Source organism: Neophocaena asiaeorientalis, unplaced genomic scaffold (assembly GCF_003031525.2).
Source record: "Neophocaena asiaeorientalis asiaeorientalis breed wild unplaced genomic scaffold, Neophocaena_asiaeorientalis_V1.1 scaffold437, whole genome shotgun sequence".
Taxonomy (NCBI): Eukaryota; Metazoa; Chordata; class Mammalia; order Artiodactyla; family Phocoenidae; genus Neophocaena; species Neophocaena asiaeorientalis.
In genome coordinates, this window is record NW_020173375.1 from 2,975,452 (window position 1) to 2,988,643 (window position 13,192).

The following is a 13,192-nucleotide window of genomic DNA, read 5'->3' on the forward strand; positions in this document are numbered from 1 at the left end:
TTAGAGGTCAGTACAATGAAAGCTAGAATGGTGGTGATTTTCATCTACCTCGTGTTTGCTTAGTATCTATTATGTGTTAGGCAGCCTGCTGACTGAGGATGGCCCCTGCTTTTGAGGAGTTTTCGGTTCAGTGGGAGAGACAAATTGTAAGAGGAAGCACAGGGTGCTCAGCGCTTTGAGAGACGCACACACAGGGCGCTGTGAGAAACGAGGAACTCCTCCTGGGATGTACGAAAGCCTTGCCAGTCGAGGTGCTAAGGTCACGGGGGGGTGTGGGGGTGTGGGGGTGGCAGCGTGTGGGAAGAGGGGCTGGCTGAAGGGACGGCATGCACAAAGGCTCACAGGGAAAATGTATTGCCTCTGAGGAAGGACATTTATTCACTGCTCTTTGAACTGAGCACCTCCAAGTGCTGGGCCTGTGTGGAGAGATGAGGGCCCCACCAGACTGCCAAGTCCTTCCCCTCAAGGAGCTTAATTCTAAAGGCAGAATAGACAATAAAAACGTAAATCAAGTAACAAAATGACTGCACAGTGGCGAGTACTATGAAGGAAATAACTCAGGGCAGGGAGTGAGAGAAGCTGGGAGAAGCGGGTTTTGGAGACAGCAGTCAGGGAGGCTTTGGAGAAAGCGCCTATGGCAGGCACGGTGAGAGAAAGGGACACCAGGTAAACGGCAAGTGCAGCAACCCTCACAGGTTACAGCTGGCAGCACTCGAGAGGCAGAAAGGAGGCCAGCGTGGCTGGAGCACGAGGGAAGGACGATGATGCCGTGGGTGACGGAGGCGGGCACGGGGTACTGAGGGCCTTGTAGGCGATGACAAGCAATTCAGATTTAAACTGAGAGCAGTAAGGAGCCTTTGAGGGCTTGAGGTGTTTAACTTACATTTCTAAAGGATATCTCCAGAGGCGCTGTGGAGAATGAATTAGTGGGGTCAAGAGTAGGAGTCGTCGTACCAATTAGGAGGCTACTGCCAGAACCTAGGTGAGTGACTGGCCGGCAGCCGTGAGAAGGAGAAATGGTTGGACCTGAGATAGGCGGCAGCATGGACAGGCCCTCCCGATGGCTTGGATACAGACGTGTGGGTAGGAAGGAATTAAGTATAACTCCTAGCAATCGGCACACATGACGCTGTCCTGACACGGAACCTAAGCAAGAGGGAGAATCGAGAGTTCTCTCTTGGAAATGTTCAACCTGAGATGCTTATCAGACATTCAAGTGAAGCCATTCCATAAGCAGTTCAATATGTAAGGCAGCAGCTCTGGGGAGAGGTCAAGATCAGTTCTGAATGCAGGGGTCACTGGTCTACAGATGGTACTAAAAGCTTGAAGTTGAATGGAACAGTCTAAGGAAGAGCATGTTGAGTGAGAAAACCCACATGGAAGTCCCGGGGGGTGGGGGCTTTAGAAGAGGAAAAGCCACAAGAGTAGAATGAGATGGAGTGGCCAGTGGGCAGGAGTGTCAGGTCAAAGAAGCCAGGAGTGGAAGAGGGAGGAGCCAAGTGTGTGAAATGATGCTCGGGACTAAGGAGGTCACTGGCAACCTCTAGAGCAGGAGAGCAGTTTCAGGGAGGGAAGTGGGGATGGAGAGGGTTAGGAAGACAATGGGAACAGTCACTGCAGACAATTCTCACCAGAGGTGTCTGCGTGAAGGGGAGCAAATGTATGCAGCAGTAGATAGGGAGGATATGGAACCGAGGTTTTGTTTTGCTTTAAAGAAAGAATAACAGGATGTTTCCATGCTGACGGGAAAGATCCACCGAAAGGGTCAGATCACAGAAGCCCCATCCTTGGTGGCAAGAGCCCTACACCTCACCTTCTGGTCTCTAGTCACACATTCCAGCTCCTCTGCTGGATCTAATCATGGCTAATGAGAAGCAAAACCAGTACACCAACCTGGATCACTCTGAGTCCGAGATCCATGCTTCCACTACATACAACGCTACTGCTCTCAGAGGAAGTTCCTATAGTTACTTTATTTTCAACACGAATCATAAAATCTTTAGTTAGTCTACAGCTATTGACATTTAAGTCAGCATGAGAAAGTATCACTTTACGATAATAAATATTAACATGAGAAAAAGTCTAGCAAAGTGGTTTATTTACAAGTTATTGCTGGAAAAAGTCCTTCGAACAAACCAGTGCAGTGAAAACACCTTAGAGCTAATATCAGTTTCTCAGACTCCTCATGGCAGCTTTATTAGTACATCTCATTTTTATGGTGTCTGTATGTTCAGCCTTTCAAAGAGCCGCTACTTCATGATGACAGTGACTCTTCGGTGTTTATTTTTATTTCCAAGGTGGTGATTTTTTAAGAGGCTACTTTCGGGCTGTGAATTGTTTCACTGTCTTTTCACTCTCTCTTTTTAGTTCTTCAATATGCGCATCCAGGCGCTCTAGAATGTGATGAGACCTCAGTTCCTCCTCTTCCAAAAATCTTGTGGCTATTGAACCAAGAGGAGACAGAGGCAAGGGGCGCTAGAAGAGAAACACATTTTGACATACATAAGTTGAATAGTATATTTCTAAGACACATTATTCATGATATTTTCTAACTAGCAATATTAAAAGGTGATGTTTTAAAAAATGCTTTCCTCTGAAAGCATTTGTATACCCTTCTACACCCCAGAAGAGAAATACTTAACGCCTATTATTTCAAACACACTTTTAAAATATGAATGTTACTTTTGTTTTAAAGCATAGAAAAGCTACCTATAATAAATTAGATATCAGTTAAAATCAATACTTTCCTTCTTCCAAATTTCGAGTCCACAGTGCTTTATCTGAAACCACTGGTTTCAGAATTTAGATTTTAGAAAGGTCACATGTACCAAGTTCAGTCAATCCTCATTTGCAGTAGTTATTTTCTAAGAAAGTCATCTCAAACACTGAATTAATGAATATTGAAACACTGTTCTTATGGGAAACACACACACACACACACACACACACACACACACACACACACTTCACATAGACTATAATCCTAACTCCTAAAAACAACTCATCCAGTAGATTCTATTTTCTTTATTTTACAAAAGAGAAAACATGGTTGAGAGTGTTTAGTGACCTGCCCGAGGCCACCCCACTAAAGGGTGCCAGAGCTGGGGTTCAAACCCTGTTCAACGCCAGCATCCGAGCTTCTTGCGCTGCACTGTGCTGTCCCCCAGGGGCTCCATCCTCTGGGTACCTCAACTCAGCACAAGAGCTGAAACAAGAGGGCAAAGTGCCACCCTGACTGACCTCAGCTGGAAACATGCAAGTCCAGTGACTCAAATTTTGTGCACCTCTGCACACGTTCACGAATGACTGTGGAAGTGCTCATGAGTACTGCTCAGGGCTTACAGTTTAGTGAGTAGACGAATTCGCAAATACAGACTCATGAGGGGTCAGAGGTAACTCCCATAACCAAACACACTGATATTTCTGAAGTAAAATGCTAAGTGGGATCAATAAAGTCTACACATACTATCACATCAGTTCAGTTCAGGCCAGGTGAGGTTTTAGCGCCAAGTAAGTTTTGCTGACAAACTTAGGAAGAAAGTTACTTGTCAGGACTTCTTTGGATTTCAGAAATACATATATTACATTTTGACAACTAAAAGAAAACCTTCCCATGGACTTGTTGGCACATTAAAAAGTCAAAAATACTGAACCTTCTCAGGTATACGACCACGGGAGGTTGATGGGAATGAATGGCCAGAGGCGAGTGCTTCAGCACAGAAGGTAAAGAAAAGATGGTGGAGTGGAGTCCTCACAGCAGCTGCGAGAACAAGGGGCCAGTCCACGTGGAAAGGCAGCCTCTGACACCAGGGCCACCACTGTGTGGCACCCAGTCCATGTTCTAGACACGTCAGATGCGACTCCTTCCCCCGCCTCTACCCACCTCTTTCCCTTTCCGACCGTTCCTTTTCTCCTTCCCCACTGTCTATGCCCCAGGACTATCTTGGCAGGTAGAGATATTCCTTGAACCAATCATCCCAACACAAAATTGACCCTCTCTGAAAAAGGCAGGAATGGAATTTCCCATTCAGGCTAAAAAGAAATGAATACCTATAACTTATGTTATATTTCTTAAGATGCATTTTGAAAAGTAGTCGTGGACGACAGTGTCTTCACAAGCAAAACCTTAAGACAGAAATAATTGAGGATAACAAAGGCTGCTTAAGAGAGAGAACCAGTAAGGGGGGTGGGAGGGGGAATACTGCTCCACCTTAAAATAAAAAATAAAATCAAACTAAATAAACTTAATACACTAGTAAGCTCAGCAAGTCTCCATACCGAAAATATAAAGTCTTCTTGGTCGTTTATACTTTCAGAGACAGTGTCAGAAAAATTGGTTTCATTTGCATCTAGCACTGAAGGCAAAGAGTGAGTTTTGCACAGAAAGTTAGAAGGCAGAGACATGGTGGAGCAGCAAGGGCTGATCTGATGACTCGGGGGGCTGAGGCCCCAGGACACAGGCTCTACGCTATCCAACGCTTGTCCTTGCGTAGAATGAAGACCTGCTTTGTAGTGCTCAGCCTCCATCCCATCATGCTTGCGCTGGCCACTGGCTGGCCTGGATAGCAGATTAGAAAATCAAACAGATAAACATTGTAGCAACTTTCCTCTTTTAAAACATACTTGTTGTTGAAGTTCACTTAAACTCACAGGACCAGGCTAAGAAGGCTGTAATTTACCAAACGAGCAGCCGGCTCCGACCAGATGGTCCTTCCCTCACTCCGGCCCCAATCCCCGATCCCCATCGCCAGGCCCCCGCCCCCACACACTTACAATACAGCAAGGAAGATAAGCAAGCTGCCAGGGTGACCCCGTGTGGTTGGTGCTTAGGATAGAGGGAAGCACTGTGCAGAGAGAAGGCCCTTATCTTCATCTGGGGAAGAGGTGGGAGTGGGGGTGAGGGTGTCAGCAAAGGCTGCCGGTAGGAAAACGTGTAAACCGTACCGTAGGAGCTGAAGCCAGGTGGTTTTTCACTGAATGCTGACTTCTTAAGTAACAGTCTATCATTAGTTGACCAAAAATACAAAAGAAGCTTTTTACAAAAAGCCAACTTCTACTTCTTATGGGGCAAGTGGGGCTGGAGAGGTAGGAGGCGGCATGAGGAGGCTCAGTGGAACAGGCTGCCATTTACACCTACGTCCAGAAGCCTCGATGAAAGTGCTCAGGACCCCTGCACCTCTTAACCTAACAGCTTTACTTGTGCACGGTGTACTTCAGGATTAAACAGAGTCCTTTGACGAAGGTTTAATTTCTGTAAATTGGAAATTATTCTCAAAGAAATGAGAATTATATTATAAAGATATATATTTTAAATAAGCTATGAAGAAATTTTACTTGAACTCCGTGTTCTTGAACTCAGGTACTCTGCTGTGTGTTGGTTTAAAGATCCTGTCCTGGTTTTTTTTGCAAATCTGAGTAGAAATCTCCAGCTGAGCTTTGGTATCCATCAAATCTTTCTGTAGTTGTTGATTTTCAGACACTAATTTATTTAATGCCTCAGTATAATTCTCCTGGAGGTCTGCTAGTGAAACCTCTTTTGCCTAATAAAAAAGAATACTAGAGTCACTTACTTTATACAAGAATAACTTGTAATCTGTGATACTGCTGTTGGAAAATTACTTTCAGCTGTGACTAGTTAATCTATGGCTTTACTCAGGAAAAAGTGAAGATTTGGTTTTGGTCCCCTAAAAGAGAAACAACGTTCTGTTTCTTACAGTAAATAGGGGCAGAAAACAAGGAGCACAGTGGGCTTCCCTGATGTGCCAAGGAATATCCAAGGAACTGGAGGAAAGCTGGAACTAGGATGGAAGAAAGCTACGGATGAGAATCAAAAACAGGGAAAAAGAAAGAAAATAGCAGCCATGGATTCTTCCTCAAGAAAGAGAACGTTGAGCTCAGTGAAATAAGTCAGAAAGAGAAATCCAGATACTGTATGTTATCACTTAGATGTGGAATCTAAAAAATAAAACCAACAAATGAATATTACAAAACAGAAACAGAACAAACTAGCGGTTTACCAATGGGGAGAGGGGAGGGGGAGGACCAGATAGGGGTAGGGGTTTAAGAGATACAAATGCATGTATATGTGTAAATAAATAAGCCACAAGGATATATTGTACAGCACAGGGAATAAAGCCATTATTTTACAATAACTCTAAATGGGCTATAATCTATAAAAATACTGAATCATGTTGTATACTTTAATATAATATTGTAACTATACTATACAATTATACAACTATGCATTAACTTAAAAAAAAAGCTACTGATTAAAAAAAAAAAAGGGAAGAGAAGGTTGAATAGCCCCAGAACACCTGTGGAAGAAAATCAAAAGACCTATTTCAAAGAAAGAAATTTGGACATAAGGCTCTGAAAAGGAATTCTGGCTGGCAGGGACAACTTTTAAATAAACAACTCTCTGGTCTTAAAGAGTTTTACATAATGTTGGCACCTATTCTGGTATGTGAAATAAATTTGGACGTGATAAGGCAGTATTCAAGGATAAGGTAGGTACGACTACTCTGATCTGGTCTGAATTCTGTGATTATTTATTGTTCTTCAATTCTAGGTGTTTCCTGGTAATACAGTACCTAAAAAAACAGAGGTCTGGACCATTTTCTTCTAATGACAAAATATTTTCATTAGCATTCTGAAAAATTATGGTTATCTTCTTTGGAATTTAATTCAATGTTTAGCTTGGTCTTTTCTATAAAGAACTTTCCAAAAATAAGCTGGTAAACAGTGGTGTGACAAACAGAATTTACCTAACACAAAAATAAATCTTAAAATGAAACCATTTAACTATCTGTTCTAGCAGTGACAGTAAGTTACAAAATGCTAAAATCTCAAAAAAGAATTTGCAGGACATAGGAGCTAAACTATAAACTACTGTCAATTTTTTTTTTTACTGTGGTAAATACTTTATCAGAGCTATTGCTTTTACTATTAAGATAATTAGATACTTTTATTAAAACAGTTATTTAGCTAAAATATTCATTTGTAAAAGTAATATCACCTTCCTCCAAGGTAAAATGCAAAACGGCACTTTCTAATAATTGTTCTTAATCCATACACCATGTTTACACTGTGTGTAACTTCAAAACCAGAGGAAGTATAAACTGCTAACAGGATTCTCACCAGCCAGAGTTTGATGTCTGATGTCATTAAATATACTTTTTAAAAGAAGATAATGTTTGCTTTTGCCAGGCAGGCATCTTTTAAATTTTTCTCAAATTTATTATTTTATTATCAACAATTACAGATAAATGAATGTGGAAGGTAATATAAAAAGTGCATAGCAAGCACACACCTTGCTGTGTAAAGAAAGGACATTACCACCACTGTTAGATAGAGGTTTCAGGAGAAATTAAGCTGAACAGATTCTCTGGTCATAGTCTGGCTTACGCACCCCTGAGAGTTCCCAACTCTTAAATATGAATAGGTAATCTCTGCATAAGATAAGATTCTGTCAATCAGCTATTGCCAAATCCTGAGACTTCTGAAGATTCTGTGGTACAAATCAGATTGGTTCTAGGTTTTCTCCACCACCAGCTTAGTATTGGGTTAAATCAGGGCATATAAAGTCATTTTCCTCCCTCCTTCCCTCCCTCCCTCCCTTCCTTCCTCCCTTCCTTCTTCCCCCCTACAAAATGTTTAGCTGTTGTCTCCTCTCCCACTTTTTCCATCCTTGTATCCTTTCATTATAGTTTTAGAGGGATTTGGGGAGGGAGCAAGATTAGATGTGCACACTCATCTGCCACCTTAAATGAGGGCACATTTCCTAGTGTAGGAAGTCATGATTAACCATCCCTCTATAGATTAACATTGAGTTTTTTTCAAAATTTTGGATATTGCAAACAACACTGAAATGACCATTTTTACGCCTTTGCTCCTACAGGATGGGTTCTTTGGGAATGCAAACTGATAGGACCTTTCTGGAAAACAATGATGATCAAAATCAGAAAAGCACATGACTCAGGACTTTATAGGCTACATGTATTTACATACAGTTAAATGGATATTGCTAAACTGCCCTCTAGAATAGTTATGTCAATTCACTTTCTCATTAACAGAGCACTGAAGAGCCTGTTCCTCTATATTTATTTATTTATTTCTTTTGTTTTGATTATTAGAGGGGTGTAACTGCTTTTCTTCATTACTGGATTTTTGCATTACTTCTATGAATTATCTATTTATGTCCTTTACCCATTTTTCTACTGGATTCCAATCTTTTTATTATCTTTACAGGAAATCCTTATATATTAATATTTTATATTAACCTTTTATCTGTTAATAGATTGTTTTCCTCTAGTCTATTAGTCTTTTTTAATGGGGTCTTTTGTCATCCAGAAATTTTATATTTTTATGCTGTAAAATTCCTTATGTTGTAAAATTCTTTACGGTTTTGTGATGCTAAGAGAGTCTCACCCTCTCAAAATATTATAAAAATGGTCCCCCGTATTTTCTTTTAGCTGAAATAACGTATTCATGTAGTTTTTTGCATGTTCTGCCACCCCAGCCTCCATAATCCATGAGTGTGAAACTAAAACTACTTAGGAGCAAATAGGGGCATTGTGTGACCATGAATCTTTGGAGGCACACACTCTCTGGAAATACAGAAAAAAAGAATTTCTACAATCTCTGGGCATTTGATGTACATCAAGAAAAGATGGGTCAGAACAGATGGGTCATTTTGAAAATTATATAGATTTTATAACAAAATAGTTCAAAGAGCATCCATACAGTTTATAACTCACTGTTAGCTGATCATGTTCTCTGGTTTCACAGCAGTTTGTTTACATTTCTTATCCTCCCTACTAGATTACCCTCAATCTTGTAAAGGCAAGAATCTTATCTTAATTCATCTTTGTGTCCATTACACTGTCTACTAAAATACTCTGAACATAAAAGATTCTAGAATATTTGATGAAATGAACTATATCTTGTAGAAATATAACTAAAACCAAACTATTTAAAAGATCATATACTTTATAATGAAAAGATATTGTGAACACAATAATTTCAGTAATAATAATAACAGCATCAAACATTTATTGTGTATTTACTAAATGCCAGACACTATGCTAAGCCCTTTACATACATTCTCCCTATTAAGAACACATTATGTATTTTATCACATACATAATATTTTTTTAAATCTTCCAATTGCTGGAGTGGAGAGTCATATTTTGCTCACTCCCGTCACTGTCTTGACTTCTTTTCATTTGAGAAAGTTTTTGCAGAAGGATTGTTTCATAGTTTGATCTTAACTTTCTCTTTACAATATCAGTATTTACAAAGTGATTTCTTTAAAGGCTTGGATAGTAGAAAAACTTAAGTTTCTATTTATGTACCTCATGTAAACCCAATTCCAATTTCATCACCATTTCAGAAAGACGATGATTTTCTAACTTGAGTGACTCCAACTGAGCCAAAATCTCCTGAGAAGGGAAAAGCAAAAAACAAATAAATGTAACAAATAAATCAAACGCATCTTATAAAATTTTTCCACATGTAATTTTCATTAGGCGAGGTCACATTCTTCATTCATATATACAAATACTTTCTGAAAGGTTGTTGAAAAGGTGTTTCAACATGAATTCATATGCATGCAATTAGAATACTATTCTAAGAAGATGAATCAGGCACTGGTAACCCCCAGCACTCCTCTTACTGGCCTCCACCTCCAGCATCACGTGGACTGCACTCCTTTCACAAGGTAGTAAAACTTATTTTCAGTCCTCATTCTCCTTAGCTTTTCTGCTTAGCCATTCCTACTTGAAAAGATTCCTTCCTTCCCTGCCTTCCTACTTCCTTTGTGAAAACTACCTGATTTCCTTCCTTATTGCTACTTTTCTTTTTAGCTCCATTCCAACACCTTTTTACCCTAAATGAGTAGATTCCTAAGTTTGGTGCAAGTCTCTCCTCTTCATACTCTATGCCTTCTCGCTATAATATCAAAGTCTCTCAGGGTTTCAAATGCCAACTTCATGCAAAGATTTCCACAGCTAAATGTCTTACCTTGATTTTAATCTTGAACTCCAGGCCTTCTGTGGAATTGACTACTAGGTATTTCCATATGGAAGTCCAGCCTTTATCTCAAACTAGTGTCCCAGCTTGCCTATTTTATGTACCCTTTATACAAACTCATTATCCTCCTCAAACCTGCTCCCTATCTTTTCTGTATTTCACTAAAGAGCATCACTTCCTTTTCAGTTGCCCAAGCCAGAATCCTGAGTGACATCTTTTCCTAACTCTGTCTAACTCATTCTCCTGGTCCAATCAAATACAAAGTCCAGTCAATTTTCTCCAGAATGCATCCATTTCCCTCTGCCTCCCTGGCGCAGTGCTCGGGCCACAGTCCCGCTGCTGTGACAGCATCCGAGTGGTCTCTTTGCCTCCTCACTTATTCTCCACACGATAACCACAGAGACCTTTTACTCCTGCACAGGGTGGGCAGGCCCTTCAGGAGCAGGTCACTGCTTTCCAGTCTCATCCCTGACCACTCGCCCTGTCTGAACTCTGGTCTGTCACAGCGAACGTGGCACAGCCTTAATACACACCCTACACACCACAGAGAGGGTCTCTTCACTTGTCTCATCTACTCTCACCTCCCACCAATCTCCACTAGACTGCTTGTTAACCAGTCTACCCTTAGCCTGAAGGAGAGGGCTAATAAAAATTTACTAAATTAACTACTATGGAAATTATACCTTTAATAAATTGAATCTTCAAAAACAAACTTCAGGGGCTTCCCTGGTGGCACAGTTGTTGGGAATCCACCTGCCAATGCAGGGGACATGGGTTCAAGCCCTGGTCCGGGAAGATCCCACATGCCGCAGAGCAACTAAGCTCATGCGCCACAACTACCGAGCCTGAGCTCTAGAGCCCACAAGCCACAACTACTGAGCCCGCGTGCCACAACTACTGAAGCCTGCACGCCTAGAGCCTGTGCTCCGCAACAAGAGAAGCCACTGCAATGAGAAGCCCGTGTACAGCAATGAAGAGTAGCCCCCGCTCACCACAACTAGAGAAAGCCTGCACACAGCAACAAAGACCCAATGCAGCCAAAAATAAATAAATAAATTTTAAAAACAAAAACAAAACAAACTTCAAATAAAGAGAATTTTTGTTCGAGTTTCACCTTGTGCTCTACTGCTTTTTCTTCTGCCTTTTGTATCTCTGCTTTGAGTTGCCTCTCCATGTCAGAGGAAGAACTTTTGGTGGAAGCAATAGTGATATCTCGCTGATGTAACTCTCGAGTTAGCTGGGAGATCTCCATTTTCATTCCCTCTAGTACAGAACTGTAACTCTGTTCAGCCTGCAAAATCTGTTCTTTCAACTACAAAGAAATAGAAGGCATTAAAAATTAAGAGAAGACATGTTAGATAGAAAAATATAATAATAAAGTAATTTTTACCTTACCTCAAGACATGAATTTTTCCCTGATTAAATCTGCAGAAAATTAGCAATTTACCAAGCTGCATATCTGTACTGAAGGTCAGGTGGTTATACCCACAATTACCTATTAGATTTCAAAACAGGGAGAGATGCCCTACTCAAATGCTGAGAACCAGTATCAAAGTCAAAGCCACATTGTTTAGAGGACAGCGCCTGTCACCTTCATTCTTTTTCTAGTTGCAAATCTAAAAATTTTGCTTATATAGTTTCCTGGTCCACAGAAGACAACAGAAAGGCAAGAGGAAGAAAGGGGCTAGAAGTAATCTCAAAGAAGTGATAAAAAATATGAGTCAACAAACAGGACAGCCAGGGCCCACTAACATAGAGACAAACTCTGCACACCTCAAATGCCAATGAGGATATAACTACCCACAGCACAGGAGAGAATACACATCCATCACCACCTTTGGTCAGTAAGAAAATATTAAATGCCAGCTCATATAACATGTTCATGTGCTTGTGCAAGCAAGAAGGTGCGTAGCTTCTAGAAAACTTTTCCTCAAGGCACATTTAAAATAACGTTGTAGAGTTCAAAGGGGCAGGCTTCAACTCTCTTGAAACTACTTACATGGCATCCCTGGGGATGACACAGAAAGACACTCTCCTAAGCACCTTCCAGGTACTCTCTACTTGTGAGCATCAAATGGCCTCTGGGTTACACTTTTCTCTCATTAAAAATAATTCCTGTAACCTCTCAACCCACAGCTCAGTCCATAAACACAAAGGGCTTTGCGATCCCAGGCATGCGGACCTTTACCTTCTTAATCTCGGCCCTGTACTCATTGTTATGCACTTCCATCTTCTTCAGTTCTTCATATTTTTCCATTAGCTCTTGGCTCAGCTGTTTACATGTTGTACTCACAGATTCCAAGCTGTATGACAAAATAAAGGTCACATATTTAAAATAAAACAAAACCCTGGAACCCACAAATTGAGTTATCTAACCTACCTTCTTGATGTCCAAGAAATACCCTTAAACATCACCTCCCACCCCAAAATAAAACTAATTTCCGATTTCCTTATCACTGGAGGCAGCTAAATCCAATTCACACTTCTGGAGATATTTTTGAGTTCTGTGTTTACCTATATTCTTTCTCTCTGCTTAGAATATTCCTGGTTATAAAATTCTAAAGATTATAGCAACTTAGGTAGCTTTTTTCTCTCTAGTTGTACAGGAGCTGCATCATAATCTCAGTCTTCACCAACTTAATTACAATCCCATCCTACACACAGCTGCCAAAAGAATCTTCTTCAAAGAGTTTCCAACTTGTTACCCTTACTTAAGAAAAAATCACTCATCAGATACAAGAACCTCAGGGGCACCATACCTCTCTTATCTCACAGCTCATACTAATAAAGTCTTTTTGCTGCTAAATTGCTGGGCTTTACTGTCTGCCATGTGCCATTTGCTAAGCCTGACTTCTTGTCTCTTCACACACCATCCCCTTGACCACACAGCGCCTTCCCCTCCTACCAGGCAATGGATAGTCAACACCCTTTCAAGAGTCAGATCAACATTTACCTGGATAGAGCCACACTGACCCTCATTCCTTAATTACCTTAAAAACAAGTCTATTTTCAATTGTTAGAGCTTGAATGTAGACATTTTCTAGAATTTTCACTTTAAATTGCTCTTAGGTCCTTTAATGTGCATATTATGTTTCTCGAACTACAAATTCTATGATTAAAATAATGTCTTTTACTTCTTATCTCCCTCTAACCTTGCCCACCA

The 13,192-nt window shown here is 40.7% G+C and overlaps 1 protein-coding gene across 5 annotated transcripts in view; it reads right to left on the reverse strand.

The window, feature by feature from the left end:
• Positions 1–1,971: 1,971 nt before the first annotated feature.
• CEP63 (centrosomal protein 63) overlaps positions 1,972–13,192 on the reverse strand; it is a 76,363-nt gene continuing 65,142 nt past the window's right edge. For 4 of the 5 annotated variants that reach the window (XM_024746239.1, XM_024746238.1, XM_024746236.1 and 1 more), the window contains 4 exons: positions 12,218–12,332; positions 11,144–11,341; positions 9,354–9,440; positions 1,972–2,475 (listed from right to left, as the gene is read on the reverse strand). In XM_024746239.1, coding sequence (XP_024602007.1) covers positions 2,317–2,475; positions 9,354–9,440; positions 11,144–11,341; positions 12,218–12,332 — 559 coding nt within the window. In that variant the 3' untranslated portion in view covers positions 1,972–2,316. Of the gene's footprint in view, positions 2,476–4,278; positions 4,559–5,334; positions 5,541–9,353; positions 9,441–11,143; positions 11,342–12,217; positions 12,333–13,192 lie in introns of all 5 variants that reach the window. The other variant, XM_024746240.1, reaches the window with a different exon arrangement.